The sequence below is a fragment of the Pollachius pollachius genome (genome assembly GCF_949987615.1).
Source record: "Pollachius pollachius genome assembly, chromosome: 8".
NCBI lineage: Eukaryota > Metazoa > Chordata > Actinopteri > Gadiformes > Gadidae > Pollachius > Pollachius pollachius.
The window spans coordinates 9,344,491-9,368,344 of NC_136941.1; the positions used below are offsets into that span (position 1 = coordinate 9,344,491).

At 48.5% G+C, this 23,854-nt stretch overlaps 1 protein-coding gene across 5 annotated transcripts in view; it reads right to left on the reverse strand.

Moving 5' to 3' along the window:
* Positions 1 to 23,854, reverse strand: part of wnk3 (WNK lysine deficient protein kinase 3) — a 38,205-nt gene that overhangs the window by 3,416 nt on the left and 10,935 nt on the right. The window contains exons 3-22 of one of the 5 annotated variants that reach the window (XM_079741527.1): positions 15,293 to 15,465; positions 14,533 to 14,753; positions 13,732 to 13,889; positions 13,460 to 13,548; positions 13,123 to 13,342; positions 12,301 to 12,652; positions 11,969 to 12,084; positions 11,648 to 11,848; positions 7,185 to 11,309; positions 6,841 to 6,884; positions 6,500 to 6,635; positions 6,289 to 6,405; positions 6,083 to 6,184; positions 5,955 to 6,000; positions 5,714 to 5,851; positions 3,371 to 5,574; positions 2,798 to 3,050; positions 1,288 to 1,370; positions 843 to 1,183; positions 131 to 366 (exon numbers count right to left, since the gene is read on the reverse strand). In XM_079741527.1, the coding sequence (XP_079597653.1) occupies positions 131 to 366; positions 843 to 1,183; positions 1,288 to 1,370; positions 2,798 to 3,050; positions 3,371 to 5,574; positions 5,714 to 5,851; positions 5,955 to 6,000; positions 6,083 to 6,184; positions 6,289 to 6,405; positions 6,500 to 6,635; positions 6,841 to 6,884; positions 7,185 to 11,309; positions 11,648 to 11,848; positions 11,969 to 12,084; positions 12,301 to 12,652; positions 13,123 to 13,342; positions 13,460 to 13,548; positions 13,732 to 13,889; positions 14,533 to 14,753; positions 15,293 to 15,465 (9,355 nt within the window). Of the gene's footprint in view, positions 1 to 130; positions 367 to 842; positions 1,184 to 1,287; positions 1,371 to 2,797; positions 3,051 to 3,370; positions 5,575 to 5,713; positions 5,852 to 5,954; positions 6,001 to 6,082; positions 6,185 to 6,288; positions 6,406 to 6,499; positions 6,636 to 6,840; positions 6,885 to 7,184; positions 11,310 to 11,647; positions 11,849 to 11,968; positions 12,088 to 12,300; positions 12,653 to 13,122; positions 13,343 to 13,459; positions 13,549 to 13,731; positions 13,890 to 14,532; positions 14,754 to 15,292; positions 15,466 to 23,854 lie in introns of all 5 variants that reach the window. The other 4 variants (XM_079741528.1, XM_079741526.1, XM_079741530.1 and 1 more) reach the window with 4 other exon arrangements.

Here is a 23,854-nt window from a genome sequence, read left to right on the forward strand (position 1 = left end):
TAAAACGGTCAGAAGGTATCAAGAGCCCAGAGTGAGTAAGAGTATGACATGAATTGGGGTTGTTGTTGTTGGGAGGAGGAGAGTGGAGAGATGGGGGGATATATGGAATGTGGGGAAAAGCCACGGTTACCAGGGGATGCGACTCCATTGTTGTCCAAGTGAGAATGAGGCCGGGGCCGGAGCTTGACCTTGTTTGGCCGGGGCCTGCGGGGGGACAGGGAGGTGGGCGTCATGGGAAGAGGGGGCGTTCGCGGCAGCGGGAGAGGCAGGGTGTGCCGGTGGTCTTTGATGGAGCGCAGCTGCTGGTAGAGACCCTGCAGCTCTCTGTTCTGCTGGGCCTGGAGTGACACCACCTCCTTTATGTGCCTGTAACGCATGAGTTGGAATGTTAGGCTGGTGATGTCCGGTAGTGGAATGGGGTAAGCTGTGTAATCGCTAGTGTTGTATAATGGAAAGCCTGGGATGTATTGATACATAATCTAATATAGAGATTAATGAAATATCAACATTGAATAATTTATGTTGTTATTTTGACAATAACATAATGTATTCTTTAATTTGTTTTTTCTTTTTCAAAATATTATTCATGCTGAACTTCTGTTTTTAGTGTATTCATCCTCAAAATGCTAAATCAGCGGAAGTAGCAATGAATTATTCAGGACCTTAACATCAAGTTACCATATACGATAGCGATGGAAATCCACAGGGGGGAAAAAAAGGACAAATTAAATGAAAGAAAACGACCAAAAACTCTATGAATAAAAAATGGGTGTAGTTAAACATGATTATATAGGATGGACGGAGGATATCTTAGCCTCAATTGCCCTCCGTTTTGCTCTCACTTCTCTCGGAGCCGGTGCAGCTCCTTCCTCAGCTCCTCATCCTCCATCTCACTCTCCTCCTCGTCGCTGCTGCCCTGGGGGGAGTGTCCATGGCTGTGTCCTCGGGGCGGGTGGCTCAGCGCAGGTGTCCTCTTCCCTTCCTCCCCCTCCTTCCCCCTAGCCTTCCTCCTCTCTCGCTCCAGGTCGGGGGAGACGGGGGAGCTGTCCGTGTGCCTCTCCTCTCTCTTGGCGGCCTCGGCCTGGGTCACTGAGAAGCGCCCCACTTTCCTGTGGCTGCTCCTCTGGCTTTGGGCCTGCTCCTTTGGAGGGGAGGGTTCGGGAGGCTGAGGCACTGGAGTCACCTGGAGGTCAAGAACGATGGGCAGGTGTAAGTGCTGCTGTCGTCTCGCCTGTTGGAACTTATCGTTTTATATATGTCTAAGTGGGAAAGAAGTGTGTTCCCCACCTGAAATCGGCCTTTACGGGACACTGTCGGATTTAGTGGCACATCTTCCTTTTCCTCTGTGAGCGGCTGACTGTCTTTCCCATCTGACAATGGAGGCATATGACAAACAAGGAGGGCGGCCACAGGACACAGAGAAAACAGAGGTATAAAGACATTGGCCATGGACAGGGAAGACACAGACCAAGGCATTCAAACAGTACAAACAGACGATATACACCCATGAAGATATATAGAGTGACAGAGAGACACATTAACACACAGACACAGAAGTAGAGCATTAAAAATCACTCACCAACACCACACCACATTATTATCAACCCTGCGCCTTATGCATCTTACATGCAGGACTATGAGAAGACAGTTGCATTGAATGTTGAATATTGCAGCAGAATTCAAAAATAAGTCAAACAATGTGTGAAAGCGCGCAGTCCTGTTAATTGCATGCTCAAACAAACATGTTAAAGCGTGGATGGGGTAAACACACGCTAAATGGAAACAAAAAGGGACTTAAAGGAAATGGAACGTAACCATGGTATGGCAGATGCATGTCAAATTCAAGAAGACTGAATTCCCGCCCACCCTCACATCCACTCTCTCATTTTCACTGACTTACAATCGTTTCCACAGACGTAGGAGACATCCGTGTTGATAACCTGTAGTCTCATCAACGGTGATAAATCCTTTATGTGTTATGTCTTTTAACCCTAGTTGGGATATCACATACATAATGTTGATGACATAATACCTACATACTATAATAACAACTGCCATAGAGTTAAGCTGTTCAGTTAGTTCTCACCAAATTTCCCATTAATGGTTGATTTGGTATTGTTCACGTCACACAATATAGAAGGAAGCTTCTACATCTGTGTAGTAGCACAGATGTCAGTGACCTTTGAACCCATGGCCCAATGATGTTATGGCTCTGCTTGCGTGCTGGTGGACACTACAAGCGAAGTGGTGAGCAGAGTGAGTTGATTGGTGGTGCGTTGGGGTGGGTTTGTGTGTGGCTGGATGGGGTGGTGCTGGTGAATCATGTAGAGGTCAATCCTGTGCACGGGAGGGGGGCTTTGGTATGAGCCGTGGGTGTCGCCTCCTTCTACACCCTCCCACCCTCTCCTACTCCCCTCTGCTCTCATCCCCTCGGGGAGAAATGCATGCGAAAAAGAAAGGATTGCCGAGAAAATGAGATTTAGTTATAAAGGAATTAAATCATAGCAAAGAAAGAACAGCCATGTATGTAGTGATCTCAAAGCTCTACAGTGGACTACAGGGTCACATTAGCAGAAGGCAAAACATGTATCTATTAACAATTATTAATTATCGTCTAAGATACAAACTAAGGAGTTAAGGTACTATGTTACAACTAGAACTAGACATTAGGTTTTACATCATGCCTCAGCATCCCATTCTCTCACTCTCTCTCTTTCAGTCTCTCTCAATCTCTCAGTCACAATCTCTCAATCACTCAGTCTCTCGCTCTTTTGATCAGCCTCTAAGAAGACGCTACCTTGCTGGACTCTGGGCTTCTTGAACAAGCTGGCGGAGTGGCGCAGTTTGCATGCCCAGCTTTTGAATTTGCGAGTCCAGGATTTCTTGCTAACAGGATTTCTGATACTAGGACATGTCAGGTTTAGGCCAAAATATCCACCTCCTGCATTTTGCTGCTGCTGCTGCAGTCCGTGCCGCAGAGGGATGGCTTGCTGTTTGGGGGCCGCGGACGCCTCTCCGTGGGCACTGGTGTCTGAGTGTGGGGAGACAGCCTAGAGACCCCCGGTGGGATCGAGAAAAGGAATGGGGAATAAGGCGCAGAGACGGTTAGTGGGGCATTAGTGATTTACTATGGATCTCTAGAACGCAATGCCTAATGTCCTCTGCAAGGTTGTTTGATGAATAATTTGATGAATTGGAATTTCCTACAAATATTGATGAATATTAATTATCAGAGAAATAACATGGGGAATAATAAAGCTTGTTGTACTGGAGAGTTGAAAGTTGGTGGTGCAACTTGCTACTTGAAGGAGAGGACTCGAGAAAAGTGATCCGTTTTTTGTCCGTCTCTAAACTAATGAATGAAACTTACGAGTACAGTCGGTTCTCCGGGGACAGGTTGGCGCTGGGGCTCGACAGAGTCTTCCTGCTGGGGCATCAGGAGGGAGGAGGGTGGCGGGGCGGCAGATCCTGACCCAGAGCCAGAGCCAGAGGGCAGAGCTTGGTCTATCTGCGGCCGCTCCGACGCACCCACCACCTCCTCTGCCCTCTGCGCCTCGGGCTCTGGGGAGGTGGACGAGGAGCGGGAGGTCGTGGACGAGGAGGAGGAGGTGGAGGAGGTGGAGCTGGTGGAGGAGGAGGATTGAGGGGAGGTGTCTGAGGAGGAGCCTGGCAGGTGACCGGACAGGGGTTGGAACGTGGAGAGCTCCAAAGTCTCGTCCCCACCAGTGGACGCGGTGGAGGCCGCTGTCTGAGATACTGGAGGTGGGCTGGGGGCCACAGCCCCGCCCCCTGCCGCCGGTGCCGCCCCCCCACTGTGCTCCTGGTACAGCAGGTTGCGCAGCTTCTCGTCCAGCGTCTTGATGCGGTTGTCCACAAACTCCATTTTGGGCGGACCCTCGCTGTCGGACTCGACCACGGAGGAGGGCTGGGCGGGCGAGGGTGTGAGGGTGAGGGAGAGGGAGGCGGGTGGGGCTTCGGTCGTGCTCAGAGGCAGGGGAGCCAGAGGAGGCAGAGAGGAGTCCGAGGAATGCTGGAAGGGGCCCTGGTTCCCCGGCGTTTCCTCCATGATTCCGGCCTCCCCCACGGAGAGTTCAGACTCAGACTGCTGTGACAAGGGCTGCTTCGGCAGGGGGTCCTCCTGCTGGGGCAGGTCACCGGCCTTCACTGACTCCTGCTGCATGTGGACCGGCTGCTGTGGCTGCATTGGCTGCTGCGGCTGGACCGGCGGCTGCAGCTGCTCCACGGGGACCTGCGCTTGCGGCGGTGGTGGAAGTGTGTTTGGCTGGACGTAGCTGGCATTGGAAGGCTGCCCCGTCTGCTGTGGGACAAACTGCTGACTGACCGACTGGGGAAGTGTCTGCACTGGATCGGGCTGCACTGAGGCAGCGTACATGAGCAACTGTTGCTGTTGTTGGAGCATTTGCTGTTGCTGCAGCTGCATTGTCTGCTGCAGCGCTAGGTGTTGCTGCAGTGGGTCAGCTTGGGCCTGCTGCAGAGACACTGCTGCCACTGGGGTAGATGGTAGCTGTTGCACTGCGGGCTGCTGTAGGACCTGTGTGCTGTACTGTGGAGTTTGCTGTTGACCAGTCACATGCTGGGCCACCGAGTGCAATTCCGCTGGCGGCATTTGAGCCATTTGAGGGTTGACTGACTGCTGCACCACTGGCTCAGTCTGGCTGGGATGTTGCTGCTGTAATGGTGGTTGTTGTAATTGTAAGACCTGGAAAGACTGCTGTAGTATTTGCTCCTGTGGTATTTTGAATTGCTCTTGGTAGATCTGCTGTTGTATTGGCTGCTGTTGTGGCGGTAAGACCTGCTGCATCTGCGGCACCATTGGTAGCTGCGGAAGCTGCAGGGCTTGACGTTGTAAGCCTTGAAGCTGTGGCGTCGTCGGCGCTGGCGACACCTGCTGCAGTATCTGCTGCGGCACCTGATGCAGGGCAAGGTGCGTCGGCGGCTGCGGCTGAGTTTTGGGCGGCACTGGTTGGGCCATCTGCGCCAACATCTGCTGGTGCTGCTGGTGCTGCTCCAGCATTACCTGGCTGACTGGGGGGGAGGTGACCGCAGCGGCAGGGAGAGCAGGAGGAGGAGGACGAGGGTCAACAGAGGTGGAGTGATCCCCTCCGGACGCGTGCTGGCCAGGGGCCGCCAGTCCCGTCTCCCCGTAGTTTGCGGCTAGAACGGAGCTTCCGCTAGAGCCGTGAGGTGTGAGGACATCGGGGACAGGGGCAGCGGAGGCGGGCGCAGCGGCGGTGGCTTTCAGGTTGGACGCGGAAGACGGTAACGGTGAGGAGGAAGGGGCGGCGACCGAGGTGAGGACCAGTAGCTCCAGACCGGTCGGGGGTGCAGAAGGGACCGAAGGGGCTGCGGCTAGGCTGGTTAGGGTAGAAGCCGGGGCGGAGATGCTGTCCGAGATGGGAGTGGTGGCAGCGTGAACAGCAGCGGCGGTGGGGGGGGCGGACATGGAGGCCGGGGCGGAGGCAGCTGAGGTGGGGGGGGAAGCAGCGTAATGGGCGGGGGAGGAAGGAGAGGCCATTGCGATGGAAGGCTCTGACCTCTGAGATCTTTCGATCTCTGCAGCCACCATAAAGAGAATGGGGGGCGGGGGGTAGGGGGGAAGGAGGCAGGGATAGATTAGTTTTTGTTAGGCAGCTTGCTTATTAACTGAGTTAATTTAGCGCCATGTCTTTACATGTTACGCAGAAGGGCTTACCTTTCTCTGGGGACTGAGGTAATCGTATCTCTCCAGTAGGGGGCGGTGTGATGGCTCCCTGGTTTGAGTCTCTGTGGCGAATGGTCTGGTTGATAAAGAAGCGCCAACGCCCCACTGGGGAGGACTGGGGAACTGAATCTGCAGGTTGGCAGACATTGAGTTAGCAGACTCTCAAAGGAAATGTCTGTTCTCTTGAATGTCTTTAGTGTAAGACAAAATAAATACAGCTTTGAAAACTCACCTGCAGAACCAGTGGGAGTGCTCGATTGATGCTCAAAAGATCCCGTCTAAAAAGAGATGAAAACGTTGTAATTTATTTAAGGAAGGAAAGGAAATGAAACAAAAATTGTGTATTTCAACACAAAATACCTGTGACTTTGTTTGAAGAATTTCCTGGGCTTTCTTGACTATGGCCCTCAACTGCTCCACAAACTTCTCTTTCTCAGATTCAAGGACAAAGTCTTCCTCCACCTAAACAAACATAATGAAGCAGTTACTTAATGATTACCCAAACAAGCTATTCAATTCAATAAATACTGTTGACTGATAACTGCAAATGCATATGTGTATTCTACCATATAATCTGCAATGTCCTCGGGTGCATCCCCTTCAATGTCAAACTTGTATGTCACCATCTTGTTGCTATGAGTCTCCAACTGGCATTCAACCATATTGTCACCACTGCTGGAAACCTACGGGCGACATGAAGAATTAATTACGGAACCAGGATGAATGAATTACGTAACTCACCCACGCGCATATCCGATTGGTTACGGTCCAACCCACCTGCAGCATGCTCAGCTGAAACTGGAGGGAGCTTTTCTCAGGCTTTTGGCCGGAAGATCGCCTTTGAGACTTGAGTTTTTCGAGCTTCCCATTGGCCAGGAGCTGCAGCATCTCTTCTCCGTTCGGTGGAGCAGATCTGTAGGTCAGATGATATGCATTATAACAGTATGCTGTACAGATGCAAGAATAGCTGTGAGGCTATTCCATGCTTACTATTCACAATCCCCTATGTGTCTGCTAGAGCCTTGTCTAGTTAAATGGCTGTGAATAGCATACTGTATCTACTATAAAAAATGTAATGTGATTTTCAGCTCTAATGAGAAACTGTGTTTTCAACATACCCTGTTGAAGAGTGGTATTCTGTGCCTGATAGATGGGGACTTTCCTGTAGATTCCAGGGGAATGGAGAGCAAAGGCACAGAGGCAATACAATAAAACATTAGTAGGATAAATCAAGGAAACACAAATATAATCATTGAATATAAATCCATTGTTGATTTGGTTAGTTATGCTAATGAAATGTTTGTAATTTTATAATAATATCGAAAAATAGAATATTAGGTTAATTTTGTCATGTGAATTAGTGCTTGAGAATATCAGCAAAAAAGGAAACCAAATCACTATTAGAAAATTAACCAAAGACAATGTTGTGAGGTAATAACCCTGTGGGGCTTGCGGCCTGTACCTGAGCTATGCCCAGCAATGGAGGAGGGTCACAGTCTTGCAGCGAGGTTTGGGACAGCAAGGGGATGTTAGAATCAAGCAGCTGGACAGGTGCGACAGGAGGAGGGGAGGTGGGGACGTCAGCCCATCCGGGTAAGGTGGTCGGCCCCCCTGGTGGGGGCGAGGTGAGCTCTGGAGGAACTTGGCCAGCCAGAGCGTGGAGGGAGGGCAGCTGGGAGAGGGTGGCTAGTGATGCTGGCGGGTAGGAGGTATGAGTGGGACTGGGGGGCATCTGTTGGAGGGGAAAGGCGGCATGGGGAAGAGCGGCTTGCTCTGCAACGAAAGAGGGGTTGGCCGGTTGGATATGTGTGTGAGGGTGGGCCTGTGTCTGGACGTGCGTCTGTGTGTGCATCTGAGCCTGGGCCTGCATGCCGGTCTGGGTATGTGTGTCGGCGGGCAGCGTCCTCTGCACGGACGACGGGGGTTGCCCTGCAACGATCTGACTGTACAGGGGGAGCGCCTGGGGCGGGGACTGCGGCTGGGCTGGGCCCTTTGAGATGATCTGGGCAGAGTACTGGGTTAGCAGCTGGGGAGCCGCATGAGGCTGTGGGGGCAGCTGACTCGGATCCAGGGGTTGCTGCTGAAGGAGGAGCGGTTGCTGTATGGAGGCCGGACCGGGAAGGGCCTGGTGCGTCTGGTGAAATGAAAGTGGTGGTTGTGGCTGCTGCTGTTGTTGCATTGGTTGCTGTTGCATTGGTTGCTGTTGCATCTGTTGCTGTTGCATTTGTTGCTGTTGCATTTGTTGTTGTTGCATTTGTTGTTGCTGTTGCATTTGTTGCTGCTGTTGCATTTGTTGTTGCTGATTTTGCATTTGTGGTAGCGTCTGCAGCGGTGGTTGGTACTGTCCAGTAGGTTGAATAGTTGCCGGCTGGGATAAAGAGTGGGTGACCGAAGGCACAGCTGTATTTCCCGTCAACTGCTGCTGGCTCTGAACCACTGGCTGTTGAATTGTTTGACTAGCAACGTATGCTTGCCCCATCTGCTGTACAGGAGGAAGAGCAGATGTAAAGGATATGGGGTCGACCATGGAGCAACTGACAGCCATGCCTGCTCCAACACTTCCAATGGCGCCAGGAGACAGGATCATCTGCTGATGCTGCAGTACAGAGGGCTGCTGCTGTTGTGCAACGATGTCCTGGTGTATTGAAGGCATCGCTGCCTGAAGGGCTTGATTATACTGGGGCGCCAAAATCCCGGTGGGAGCCTGAACCTGCACCTGGCCAGATGGCTGCAGCTGGGCCTGTAACATTCCTGAAATTTGGCCAGTCTGTTGTACTGGTATGTTAGGTTGAACCTGACAGGGAGCCATGGCAACAGCCGGCGGGGACTGAATGGGGGTTTGGTTCTGCTGAGCCATCATGGTCGCGTCAGTTGGTATTTGGCCTTGTGGTGGCTGAGGCTGACTCTGCATCACCGGATGCAGGGGCTGTAGCCGGATTAAAGGCTGAGCCGCCGCCTCGCCCGGCGTCATTGTGGCAGCCATCGGAAGTGTGACCTGCAAGTGAAGTTGCTGAGTCTGGGCCGATGGCGGCTGGCCCTGGATGGAAGTCACCACCTGAAGAGGTAATGGGGCTTCCATCATTGATCGAGTCTGCGGTGCCGGGGGGGTAGCCATGGTCTGGAACTGGACTGGGACCTGGGCTATGCTATTGGGCAGGAGGTCACTCTGTCGCTGCTGGGCCGGGACTTGAGCTTGCATCACAGCAGCGAGTGACTGAGCGGGGTGTTTCGTGGCCTGGACAGGTGCCGGAACCTGGGCCTGTGGTATCATTTGAGTTTGATGCAGAGTGCCCTCCATGACGGTTGCCTGAGAGTCGATTGGCTCCGCTGCAGAGCTAGCGTGCTGCTGTGCCATGTAGGCGTTCTGCTGCTGCTGTACGAGCGCAGCCTGCTGTTGCACCTGGGTGAGACCTGTGCTTGGCCCTGGGAACTGAGGGACACTCTGCTGAGGGATGCACACCTGCTGGACGCCTGTCAATTGCTGTTGAATTAAAGTCTGCTGCTCCCTCTGTTGCTCGAGAGAGACGGCCTCTAGTTGTTGAATGGTAGTCTGTTGCTGAGGTTGCTCTTGAATCTGATTCTGCTGATTCCGTTGCAGTGGCTCTGCTTGTGGTTGCTGTTGTTGTTGTTGTTGTTGTTGTTGTTGTTGTTGTTGCTGCTGTTGTTTTAACAGGGCTTGCTGGTGTTGTTTCTCTAGCTGCTGTTGTAACAAAGCCTGCTGCTGCTGTGTTTCCAGCTGATGCTTGAGTTGTGCTTGTTGCTGATCCAAGCGTTGCTGCTGCAGGAGAGCATGCTGTTGTTGCAGAAGAACTTGCTGCTGCAGGTGTTGCTGCAGTAGAGCTTGCTGATGCTGTTGTTCCACTTGCTGTTGCATCTGGCTCTGCTGCTGTTGCTCATTCGGAGGATGCAACTGAGGCTGAGGTGTTTGCATTAGAACATGCTGTTGGGATTGGTCAAGCTGAGGCTGTAATTGGTTTGACTGCTTCTGCTCAAGATGTAGTTGTTGCTGTAAAATCACTTGCTGTTGATGTTGCTCCAGCTGTTGTTGTAAGATAGCTTGCTGTTGCTGATCTTGTGGTTGCTGCTGCAGCAAGGATTGTTGTTGCGGTAGCAACGATTGTTTGGGCTGCTGCTCTTGCTGCCGCTGGTGCAGAAGGGCCTGCTGTTGCTCCAGTAATTGTTTTTGAATAAGTACTTGTTGCTGCTCCAACTGTTGTTGTTGTTGTTGTTGTTGTTGTTGTTGTTGTTGCTTTTGTTGTTGGGCTTGTTGTTGCTGTTGTTGGGATGGTTGCTGTTGGGCTTGTTGTTGCTGTTGTTGTTGGGCTTGTTGTTGCTGTTGTTGTTGTTGGGCTTGTTGTTGCTGTTGTTGTTGGGCTTGTTGTTGTTGGGCTTGTTGTTGCTGTTGTTGTTGGGCTTGTTGTTGTTGGGCTTGTTGTTGCTGTTGGATGCATGCATGTTGCTCCAGTAGTAAAGCTTGGTGTTGGTTTTGTTGTTGTTGTTGCTGTTGTTGTTGTTGAAGTTCCACTTGCTGTTGCTGCGGTATCTGTTGCTGCATTGAAATGGTTTGCTGTTGTTGAAGGTGTTGTAGCAGTTGTTGTTGATGATTTTGTTGTTGTTGAAGCTGCTGTTGTAGTTGTTGCTGTTGTTGTTGCTGCTGCTGCTGTGATTGAAGCTGTTGCTGTTGTTGATGCTGTGGTTGTTGCTGTTGATGCTGTGGTTGTTGCTGTAGTTGCGGTTGTTGTTGGTTCTGCTGTTGGTGCTGTAGTTGTTGCTGTAGTTGCTGCTGTTGTTGGTTCTGCAGTTGATGCTGTTGTTGGTACTGTTGTGGGTGTTGTTGTTGATGCTGTATGTGTTGTTGATTATTCTGTTGTTGAAGATGTTGTTGTTGAAGCTGTTGTTGTTGTTGCTGTTGTTGAAGCTGTTGTTGCTGTTGCTGCTGTTGCTGTTGTTGCTGTTGCTGTTGGAGCAGGGTCTGTCCATGTTGATCCATGTGTAGCAGCTCTGCCGGCTGGGTAAATGACAACACCTGTTGCCGCTGTTGTTCCATCCCTGGCTGTGTTGCTAAAACTGGCTGTTGAGCGGTTTGCGGAGGTATGGCTTGCTGTACGTACATGTGCTGCTGAAGCTCAGGTAGATGTTGATGGGTGGCCGTGGTGGAAAGACTCTGCTGCCGCTGTTCAGCCATCAGCGTTTCAGCGGCTAGCTGAGGCTGCTGAGCAGCGGTAGCATGCTTCTGTTGAAGCAGAGCGGCATGGACCTCCATTTGGTGTTGCTGCTGTACGGTGGTGGTGTGTGGCTCCATCCCTGTCTGTTGTTGTTGGACAATGGCCGGCTGAGAGATCATGACAGGCTGCGCTTGCTGTTGTGCTGCCTGAGGGGTGATGTCAGGGGGCTGCATAGGAGTGGCAGTGGGCTGGGTCTGCTGAGCGAGGGGCACCATGCCCCCTGCTAGTCCAGTAGGTTCACCAGCCGAGAGGGAGGTAGCCAGCATATTAAGGGGCGCTTGTTTTGAGATGGGGGGCATATATGACTGTGAGGGGGCCATTGCATTGGAATTGGCAATCTGGGACCCATCTGAATTGTATGTCTATGGTTTTGTTCAGTGGTAATGGCAGTAAGATGAGTGGTGTTGTAAGAGACAAGGGGTAAAGGAAAAGACAGTGGTAGAAGAATTAGGTACAAGTAAGCTTTGGCAAGGGTCAGTAATTATCAAGGCATTTCTAATTATTACAGGATAAAGTAAGCATCTGGCACCCATCCCAATTCCGTTACAACAAGGATTTGTAATTGTGTTAATGGGTTATTTAAGGAAATAAAATTGTAATATTGTGGTAGTACTTGAAAATCAACCCATTTTAGAAATTTCTCTTTCATCATCTATTATGCAAATCAAGTATACAACATTAAACAAGTTGGTATATTAACCTGAGAGTATTGTTGCGTTACACTGGGTAAGACCTTTGTTGCCATGCTAGCAGGTTGAATAAATGTCTGGCCAAGAGATGCCCCCCCACTCTGGCCAATCGACAGGCTGGAGATGCCACCGCTCTGACCAATAGGCACATTGGGAACACCTCCACTCTGACCAATGGGGAGCATTCCGGGATGAGAAGTAATCCCAGTACTCTATAACGCAGAAGAAGGAAACATGATATTTACGATAATTATTTTTTAATAGGGTTAGGGTTAGGGTAACCCTAACCCTTTTTTAAATTTGGTATGCGCTGAAGGAGTCCACAGACTTACAGAAGCAGTGGAGGCGTAGCTAGGGTGGGAGTGGGCGTAGGACTCTCCTTGATGGGAGTAGACATGGCTCTGGTCACTTGCATATGATTCACAACTGGCTGATCCAATGGTTTCACCTTCTGGACAAAGTCAAAGATAAAATACACAGCAAACAAATACCATATTCACAACCACTATACTCATCATTTACACACAATGAAGGGACAATCTTGAAAATGTTATCAGTCTTCCTCCACTCACGATCTACAATATTTGTGTTGCATTTGTATACAAACCTGATAGCTAACATATGTAGAAGACACTAATTGCATGCTGTTGCTTTGGGACTTTACCTGGCAGGCCGAGAGCCGAGGCCCCACTGAGAACATGCTGCTGCCTGGCGCGCTGCTCCGCCTCTAATGCTTCCTCCGGCTCCTGCCCTGCTGCTCCGCCACCTCTAGGGGCCACCTGGCCGGCTGCTGCGGGTCCCAGGGAGGAGGGGCAGGAGGGGTGGGAGCAGGTGAAAGGTTGAATACCAGAGTCTCTCCTCTCCTCCAGGTCCTGCTGCTGCTGCTGCTGCTGCTGCTGGAGTAACTGCTGCTGCTGCACACGGCGCTCCCGAGACTTCTTGATCAGCGTGACCCGGTCCCGGATGGACTTGCCCACCACCTTGGCATCGCTCTCGTGGAAGAAGCCTGACTTCACCTGGCATCAGAGAGACAAAGGGAGGGAGCACAGACAGCAAGAGAGTGATAATCAATGATTCATTCATCGATTAGAGGATGAATCACATTTCAAACTAACGTTGGTCAATTGTACGTTGGGAGTGTTAATCACTAATTAATACGAAGAAGCCTTACTTAACAATAACAATATTAAAGCAACAACAATGAAGCATCGGGTGCAGCCGGTGGCTCAACCTGCTAATCTGCTTACATATGTAGGTTTGACTCCTATGCTTCATGTCGTTCCCTCTTCCTTTGAACACCCTTTATTATTACTTTCCACTACTCTGTCCATAAACGCACAAAAAATCCTAAAAATGTAAATATATGATAGAACAATTAACTGTTCAATTAAATATAATAATGCAGGTCAAAGTACCATTGGTCAATTGGTACAAAATTGGCATAAACCCTGAGAGAGCACAGCGTTCTGGACGGCTCTGAACCCACCATCTCCATGGCCACCTCCTCCGCGCTGTCGTTCTCCAGGTCGTAGCTGAACTCGATGGCCTCGTTGTCCTTATGCTTGCCCTTCAGTTTCTTGGGATCCTCCACCCAAATCCGAAGGGCCAGACAGTCCTGGCTGCCCGTGTCCTCCTCCGCCAGCTCCACCCGCACCCCTGTGTCCTCCCCGAAGAACGCGTGGTTCAGGAGATCGCGGACGGACAGTCTTCAGAGGGCAGAGGGGAGAAACAGGGGTGTCATGCACCGAGTGCCACATCAGCACGCCCGGCCGAGACAACGCTACATGTCATGTGTTGATAAGGGAAGAGAGAAATCTGCTTGCCTCTGGCTTTTGTTCTGACGGATGCAGCACTCGATGATCTCTTTAATCTCCGGGTCGTTGACTTTATCAAAGCTGGCCGGTTTTATGCCCTGCACGGGGGGACATGGGTGACACGTTTATTCTCCTCCATTGGTCCTTTTTGTTTGTAAAATTAATTTGTAAACGACCTCATTGAGCTGAATAAAAGCAGATGATTGGTTGAGACACGTTCACTGAACTAAACAAGGGCTATACTGTTTATTCATGTTGCAGTCAGGTGGGGGGGAACTCACGCTTGTGACTTTGCGATAGATCTGTGCTGCGTTCTGACACTCTGAGTACGGGTACTCGGAGGTGGCCATCTCCAGCATGCACATGCCGAAAGCATAGACGTCCACCGACTCATCGTAGTGCTCTTCGTACATCTCCGGTGCCATGAACTCTGGGGTTCCTGCGCACAACACAGACAGTGGCTTTGACACATCACAGCTTCACTTTACCACCGTCAGCAAACACTGTGTCTGTGTTTACTCTAGCATCCGGATATTGAGGCCAAGAGCTGGGTAAGGTGTTAATATCAAATAGCATGTTGGTATGTTGACATAACAAGGTGTTTGGGGTTTTGATCATTGTAATATTGTGCAACATTGTGACCAATTATAGGTCCGAAGAAGAATGGTTTTCAATTGAAATTAATTTTTGTAAAGGTTCTAATACATTCCAAGGAAGAATTGTTTTAAATTAAAATGAGTAAAAAAATGCCTTAACCATTATGTTCCTGTTTGATGGGCTCATGTTACAGTAAAGAGAGAATTAAGTACTGAAAGTGAAAACATTTTTCAATAAAACCATTGAACCACTCCATCAATAGAGAGGCTTACTTCCTGGGCAATCTTTGACATCAGCCTGCCCCTCTGTTATCCACATTCTGTGCTTGGATAAATATCCTTTCTCGCGCCGTTCTTCAACACTAAGTGCTGCCGGGATGAATGCCGGCCGTGTCAACAATAATCTTTAATCCATAGCAAGCAGGGCACCAGGATGTACACTCACCACACTGTTCTTTTTCCATTCATATTTTCCTTGTAGCCTACCTATGACACTCTTGGCGAAGGAGGTTCTCATTAGCGTAGCTAGTCCCAGGTCTCCTATCTTCACGGAGCCCGTGGGCCCCGTGATGAAGATGTTATCACACTTGAGGTCCCGGTGGACGATAGGAGGGGTTCGGGTGTGGAGGAAGTGAAGGCCTTTTAGGATCTGCCTGCACCAGCTCCGAAGGACTTTGGGCTTCATCACCTTGAAGCGTTTAAGGTAACTGTGGAGAGAGGGGGGGATACAGGGGGGAGTCTTTGGTATTCTCTTAAAGGATTAGATGTAATGGGATATGTCTAGCGCAAAAAAAAACTGAGTGAGATCACTCGCATCACATCGCAGGTCGGATAATCCAACAATGTAACATGATTAGAAACCCAACACTCATTGAATTAACATTGATTTTCAATGAAACATTTGACCTGCCGGATAATAAAAAACAACCCGTCCATGCTAATGGGATCATGCTGTAATAAGGTCATGTTAAACATTTGATTTAATTGTTTCATTGATATCAATGATTTGAAGGATTTGAATTGCTCTTGCGTTCTCTATTTGCAAAAAGTGGAATTATGGCTAATCTCTTTATGATTACTCACACACTAAATTAATATTTAGATATTTTACTCTGGCAATTAATCAACTGTTTATAAACAGGCGGTGAGTTTATGGTGCCCCCCACTAAAACAAAAAGTGTAAATATTGTTCTAGTCCCACTCTGCGAGCGATCTAGAGGAAGAGAAAGAGGAAGGGCTCCCTGACGTTTTAAGGGTTCCGGAGGTCATGAGCTCGGTAACCAGGACGATGCACTTCTTGCCCCGCAGCGCAGACTCCCAGGAGTCGTAGAAGCGCACGATGTTGGGGTGCTGGAGCCCCTTCAGCATCTCAGCCTCCTCCTTGAAGCGCTGCTGCTCTGCTTTGGTTAGCTTACGGTCCTAAAGGGAAGGGAACGCATCAGTACTAAAGACTCAGCAGCTTTATTTGTACATACAGTACAGGCAGACACGCCTGTCAGACAGTGTGTGGGTGTGTGTGTGTGTGGGTGCGTGGTGTTCTGTCTGTGTCTGTGTACAGATAAGGTTCTGAGTATGTTCCCATGTTGTTGGTATCTACTGCCTTATTGCATACAGTACAGAAACTAGAATAGATGGAATGACAGGCAAGCAAACATAACCAAACTTGTGCACTGAAATCGCTGATGACAAACACACTGTCACTGCCAATCCATTACACTATCTTATACAACGAAAACATTGAGATCAATGATACTTTTAGGGACACGGTGACACAAGCACCGGAACAATCGCAGGCCATTAGTGACAGATGCTGCTACGAGGGAGCTGCTGAATTATTAAGCAACCTGGAAACAGCACACCCGTTTTGTCAAGCCGGGCTGCACTGGCACTACACACCCCCTGCCGCTAGATGGTGCTAGCAAAACAAGAGTTGTACGGGAGGCCAGCCACCACCCAGTGACCGCAACATAAACCACGGCTCTGCTGCATCTGCCATGTCGTTTCCACAGTATGGCGGATTGGTATTGATGCTGTAGGAATCCCATTGACGGGGGCACAGGGAGTCCCACAGGACCAGGGCTAGCCAGAGACTAAAGCCATTTGGTCTGTGACAATCAGCTGTACAAAAGCTATTCAGAAATAAGCCTCATGCAGAAATTCCTCGAAATAGCTTTATATAAGGGCGGCATGTTTCTACTTTGCAATGTTGAAAAACATAATTTATCTCTCGTTAGCATAAAATGAATACATCAAGGAAGAAAAATAGATATTCAACATGCCATGGCTAATCCAGTGACTAAGGGCATTGCAGGGTCACTGAATCATTCAATAAAAATAACCCTTTATAAAAGTCTAAATTCTATTCTATCACATTAAGTATGGATTCTGAAACATATTGTGCGTTCAGTGCTTGAGGAGACAGTAACAGCCATTTGGGTGTTGCACATGGGCCTTCCTAAAAATAACACGCCTCTCAGCAACCGTTTCCATCGATCGATTCAATGTAGTGCCGCGCTGTTTACCCAACACCTCGCAGTCGGCAGGTGTTCTGAGGTAAGCAGGCGGATCACTGCCGCCCTCCTCATTTATATCAGCCCCTCTCTTCATAGTCCCTTCCATTCTCTCTTTCTTCTTCTGCTCCGTCTCCCCCTCACTCACTCTCCCTTCTTTCCGTCTGTGAATCATCTTCTCCGAAAGCTTCTCTCTCTGTCACTGCCGACACAATGCCCTTTTCTGGAAGTAGTCTCCCCCCCCATTTATTCACTGGAACCAGAGACCTAGAATTGACGGGGATGGTGTGGCTAAAAATAAGATGCATGCCCTGGGCCTGCCCTCCCCCCCATCTTCTCTACTCACTTTTACTCCATCTGCCTCTAAATGTTTGTGTGTATGCATGCAAAAGTAAGTGAGTGTGTGTGTGTGTGTGTGTGTGTGTGTGTGTGTGTGTGTGTGTGTGTGTGTGTGTGCAGGCATATGTGAGCGTGTGTGTGCATGTTTCAGACAGTGTTCATTTTTAGTGGCAAGTCTGCCGAAAGGTGGCTGCCACTACCTCTTCTACTTAGGTGAACAACCTCAATTTGTGCATTCTAATCTATTAAATAAAGCAAATAGGTGCAAGAACATTGTATCATAGGAATTATATTGAATGAATCATGTTCCCTCAGAGATTCTCTCTGAACAAATAGAGAAGTGAATACAACAATTAGTGTGTTACGTTTAAAATACGGCAAGGAACATTTCATATATATATATAATTCATTTATTTGAACCTATACAACCATGACAGCAATTGTTTTTCACTGGAAAAGGACAGGTTATGTGACGCTACTAAAACCAGAGCCAGTGTGGTGCGTTGGTTTCCCCTGCCCGTTTTTGTCATTGTTCAGTCAGAGCATCCTGTCTGAGTGTCTGAGACAGGGTGCCTGCGTGTGTTTCTTGGTCTGCACACCAGCGTGGGTGTCCACACGTCACTTTTCTGCACCCTGCTCCTTGCACCCCAAGCTGCCTGACTCTACGTGTTGCATCAGACCACCCTTGGGTCAACCAAAGTCCCCCAGAGTTAATTGTCTTCCTGCTTGCAAGACCGGTTCCCACCACAGATTATCCCCGACACACACACACACATACACACACACACACACACACAATCTCCCACACACACACACACAAATGGCGGCACAACAACAAACACAGGCTAAATAAGCGAAAGGCGATAGCGCTGTTCAAGTGCATCATGAATAAGTCAGAGTAGCCTTTTCAATCCACAAGGCTGCTTAACACATCAGAGTACAATGACCACGGTTGGTACCACTGAGAGGGCTATTCCACTGGTACTTGGTGGCTTCACAGGCTGGATTGGATAACTGCCGCGTTGGTGGCCGCTGGGGTCACGCGACACAACTGTTCTCTGTTCTTTGCAAAGTTTTATATTTACAATATTAGCTTGCTGATAAGGCAGGCCTGTATATTTAATAAGATGCATACGATCAATTCTCCGTGGCGCACAGCTTAGTGAGTGTCTTTCAAGGTCCTTCAAATAAGGCTGCAATGCTATCCACTGACCGGCATTCATTTTGTATGTGTGTAACACTCAATTCCATTGAGAGAAAAGCTGTCCGGTTTGTGAATGCCGCACTTAATTAAGTGGGGAGAAGCTGTTGTGTAGTGTCTGTATGGTTGATGCAACTGTAGAGCTTGTCTTTAATCAAGGGAATTTGACTCATTGGAATTGTAATACATATTGAGCTGAGCTAAAATTGATACACCCTGGGAGTGAATAAAGGTCCACAATGTGACTTTTGTGAATCATTGCACCTCTTTATTAGAACCAACAGATATCGTCATCAACGCTCGACAGACAAAGCAGCTACTCACTAAGATTGCTCACAGGCAACAAATAAGAAGGAAAACAGACTCCTGGATCTCCCGGATTAATGGATAGAAGAAACGACAGACTCACAAAGAGATGGAGGCCAAGAGGGAGGGAGAAAGGGTGGGGGTGGAGGAGACTGGAACTATGAACGGGACCCTTTGTGACCCTGCTGTGGGTGACTTTCATCCATGCCAAAGTTCCTCCAGGTCAACATGCCTTCATTGTAAACTGAAGGAGTGACTCTGGTCCGGTCAAACTGTTGCAGCAGTGCTGATAATATGCAGGCTATTAACAAAATAAATAATAATAACAACAGTGAATATTAGCATGTTGATTTTGTGTAATGACCCACAGCATTTAATGAGGGCAGTTTAACACTCAGTTGGCTGGCGCACAGCCTCCATTTTGGGCAGGCTTACGAATGGACGCACTTGGCTGTAAACAATGCAGCAGCTATTTAAAACTGGGTTGAGGACACGCACACACACACACACACACACACACACACACACACACACACACACACACACACACACACACACAAACACACACACAGACTTTCTATTCCACTTTCAGTTTCTCTTTCTCTCACTTACATGTGTGTGGCTGGCTGTGCTACATGCAACACGCTACAGAGTCCTGTGTGGTGAGTGCTGAGCTCGTTTAGCCTAATGCACTTGTAGAACACACTCTGGTCTACCCCGGAAGGTCACCCAGCCTTTTCCACAGCAGACAGTTTGGGACCAGACACCTGGCCTGGCAGAAGGTTGAGCTGAGGGGTTAAGCAGGCTCGTAAAACACAGCGGAGGGAGCAGCCAGATATGGCCTACAACGAGACACGTTTTGAGGGAGGGTGGGTGCTTAGGGTGACCAGGACACGTGAGCCCCCCCCCCCCCCCCCCCCCCCCCCCCCGTCGAAACATGACGATTGCATTGACAGCGCAAAAAAAGTCAGCTTCATCCAGTATTGATTTTATTTTTCTACAGACTACAGCGTCTGTCTGGAGAGCGGAACACTGGGTGGCAGTGATATTCCACCAGCAGTGAGATCGATACGGCCAGCTAGCCTCATGTCACAGGGCCGGCACCGGGGACATGCACGGGTTATTTTGGGTGCAGGTGGATCGTGCACATGCATGACCTGGTCTACTTTATGGACCCGGGGTGTGTGGGAGTAAAGCCTTTTACCGTTTGTGGCTGTCCAGAATTAGATTACAGTAATCTACAGCAGACGAGACTGGGGGAAAGGACTGGTAGAGAAGGAGCAGGGATTACAACCGAATGGCTCCCAGAGGCCAAGTTCACCGGCCACCACCGCCATTGATTTTTCTGGTCTTGTTCTGGCAGTAGTTGATTTGTTTGTATGAACGGGCGCCTATATCTTGAAGATTTAAACATAACAGGGTAATTCGTTGAACACAGTTCAAGTTCAATTGTATTGCAGCCAGTGTCACAATATAAATACAGACTAAGAAGCACAACCACTAACTAGTAATTAAACAAGAACAATAACAACCACAGTGCACCCAGTGGCAGGTCAGATGACTTCAGATACAGTGTGCCATAAGCAGATTAGTGCTATTATCTATTAAATAGCATTAGGGACCAAGGAATAAACTCATGCAGAACGGGGTGACCCTGACAGTTTGGGTGGAGCAATAAAGCCTAGCTCAACTCCACCTAACATATAATTGAATTGGACTATATATGCTACTGCCCTGTATGAGATAAGAGCGGAAGAAGCTCACAATATCAAGTCTGGAATGTCTCAAGGGGTAGTTAAGGAGCACTTGGAAAGATTGGTTTGCTAAACGAATATAGTGTAAATGTTATTCAAGCTTTTAGACAGTTGGGGGAAAATGTTCCCACTCCCAAACCGTTCTGTAAACTAACTTCACTGTGAGAATTTTTGTAAATCAAACAGAGAACATAATTGGTGATCCTTTTGAACAGATCTCCACCGCCCTTCTCCATGGCTATTGGACAAAGTTGATGACAAGTAAACAGGTTGTCCAGTTGGTCTCGAAAGTCAATTTCCTCCCACTCGTCATTTTACCACAGACCTTGATGTTCAATGATTGCCTCCTAATTTCTGAAATGTCCATGAGACAGTTTGGGAGTTAAAGACAGACTAAAATATTACTTGACTTCTCTTTATTCAAATCGAAATGAAACACATTTGCTCTGTTCTGTCAAAGGGCTTTTGCTTTTGGTTTCTCAGAAAGCGCAATGTGCCTGCTGATTATGGGCTTAGGTGTGCTATGGAGCTTTAATAACAGGGCGTACGAGGGTCCCCTCCCCAAAGACGTCTAAAACCAGGCATATTGGAGCATATGCTTTGCAGTGAAAGGACAACGATAATGCCAATAATAATTATGTCTAAGGGTTTTGCTTTTGTGTTGCTGTGCTTAAACATGTTTGTGTGTATTGTCAGTCAGGTTTAGTTCAGCCAGTTATTACAATGATATTCTACAGTGTATGCTTAGACACTATAATTACTAAATACAATTAGCTTGGTTGGTTTAGCTTTACCAAACTTCCGTGCACTTGAGGTCATTAGCGGTCTCTAATAATGGCTCTATTACAAGGAGGGTGTTTAAATTCCTTTGTAATCAAACTGACGTGGTAAGCTGTAATACTCAGCAAGATTCAGAATACCTTAAGTCATTGAAGTCATTTTGGCAAGTGTTCAACTGAATTACTTATGCCAGACTTTGGGGAATACATGGTCCCTTAATAGACCACCACTGATTATATGACCGGTTTGGGACCACCGTTAGAGCAGCGTGGAATTGGCCACATGACACCAGTTAACTGTCGCTACTTCCGACAAATATGCCTCTTGTCAATATTATCCTATTGATATGGATCGACTCTAATCAATTATTCTGTACTTTGCCCATTTTAGCCAGTGCTAAAATAAGCTCACAGGTCAACAGCATGTTTTTAGTTTTCCTGTGCTAATCCAACTGTTTGTTTTGTAATCAAATACATAAATACCAACTCCTCCCCTTTCTGCTGTTAGGTCAGGTGGATTAGGTCAAAGCTGTGTACGACCAAACTCTCAAAGGTCAACGATGATCATTGGAACGCGCACGACAGTTGTAACTTGTGCACCACCGACAATTCTCCAATTAATAGCGTAACAAACCGATCCGCTCCCTGTATTTGGCATGGCACAGTCGATTCACAACAGGGGCTAAATGTAGGTTTCAGAATGGAGTTTCCGCGTGCGTCAGGCCGGTAACCCTATACACTCTGCTAATATTACCAGGATAAACACCATCCTGTGCAGCGAGTCTGTTTCTGTCTAAAATAATTGTAAAAGCAGAGCTCTTGTCGGGTTTTCCAAAAAAAAAAGAAGACACATTCAATAACAACATCTCTCTTGGAGGCACTAACAACATTTATCTCCATAGCAACCTGAAGCACTCCAGGCATTCAGCCCAGAATGCTGCTGCTACCAGCTCAACCAGTCTGGTCTCTTGGCCTTCTTGGCCTTGGTCTGGTTCACTTGTGGCAGACCAGACTCAGACGGCTCTATTCAGACCCCCCCGCCCCCGGCGCCCACTACAGGGCCCCCTGCTCCAGACCCCAACCCCCCCCCCCCCCTCCCCCCCACGAGGCTTGGCCATGGGCTGCGCTGCTGCCGGTTGTTTTGCCAGGTCAGCCTATGATTGGGGATGTTCTACTACCCTGGGGGTGGGCTGAGCCGGACCAGGGCAGCACCGGGTGGAAGCCGTTGAGTGTTCTGCCGCCCTAGTTGTGCTGTCTGTGCAGGGTTTTTGTTCTGGACTGACTGGCACCCACTGTAATTAACTCCCTGCGTCCCCTCTGTATACTCACTCGACCAGACAAAGCGCCGCGGGGGAGGGGCCGGGGAGAGAGGGAGTGGGAGTGGGCGAGCAGGAGGTTAGGGAGAGAGAGAGAGAGAGAGAGAGAGAGAGATGAGAGAGACGAGAGAGAGAGAGAGAGAGAGAGAGAGAGAGAGAGAGAGAGAGAGAGAGAGAGAGAGAGAGAGAGAGAGAGAGAGAGAGAGAGGAGAGAGAGAGAGGAGAGAGAGAGAGAGAGAGAGACAGACAGACATGGATGCATACAGTGGCGTACAGAGGCAGACAGCCACACATACCTGCCGGTTGCGAAACATGTCGGTTATAACCTTTTCCCCATGCACACACATCATGCATGCACATTAACATATATATAGACATACAAACACACACAAACACCCATACGCACTCTCACCCCCACACAAACAAGGAATGGTATTGACCCTCACAACTTTCCGTGATGGACCCAAACACATGTATAGGGTGATAAACAGTGCTGAGGACGTCACAATGATCGGAATGAGCGGGGGGTAAACAGCTTTGCCCTTTTAGAGGTAGAACTCACAGGAAAGAGGCGAGGATGAAAAGGATGTCCGCACTTTTGGGCACGCTGAGGCTTTATTAGCCACTCATTTAGGGTGCATTAGAACATCTACTTTCCCCATCTCTTAGTGGGCAGTCACAGAGAAGCTATGGATGTGCTTAACAGCACTCTTTACATTATCACAAGGCTACAGGCCAGCAGCTTGCACATCAGCCAGGTCTAGAAGATATGATGGTCATCCACCCACCATGTTTCATCAACTGCTCTCATGCCCGCAATTTCTCCCGACACTGAAAAGCTGGAAGTTGTTTAAGGTGTTCATATGATTGATCATCATAAATATCCAAATTGTAATAGTCTCTTTAACAGGGTGCCTTGTTCCTGGAAGTAAATGATTGCAATGATAAAATATCAACAAACCCCATGTCAGGACAACAAGCTTCTTGTCAGCCAATGCTGCTCTATTATTGTTTAGCACAAACATTTCTCATACGACATGCCGAACTGATAACAGTATTTTTTGGATGACAATAGATATCAGTTCATCCCTCAAACGTACCGTTTCTGACATGCTTTTTTTAGCCACTTGTTATATTCCTTTTTAGCTTGCAGTACATTCTCTTATCAGTGGAAAAACAGACTTGAAACAGTTTTCTGCTGCTGGCTACCAACTGGACCTGTACACAGGCTACAGTTCATCAAGTGTTCCCAAAATCATATCTGCAAATCCCAAGGATTTCCCTGGTGTGGCATAGGTCAAGCAGGAGCTCTGGGATTTCAATACAGATATAAAATTGCCAAGAGTGTTTGATCAGTTTTAAGAAACAAGCATCGTTATAGATAAAGGTAATAAATTGTGAATCTGGTATGCAGTGGAGGCCGTCAGATATGCAGTCAAACATCCTTTTTTTCCGCGCTTTGACCTAGTTTGCATATGACTATAAAAATGAACAGATGTCTGTAAATCCAATCTAACTGTTGAATGTATGGTTTGGAGTCCTGTTTCACCGGGATGTATTAAAATGTTCACTCAATCTATCGGGCCGGGATCATGCAACTCTG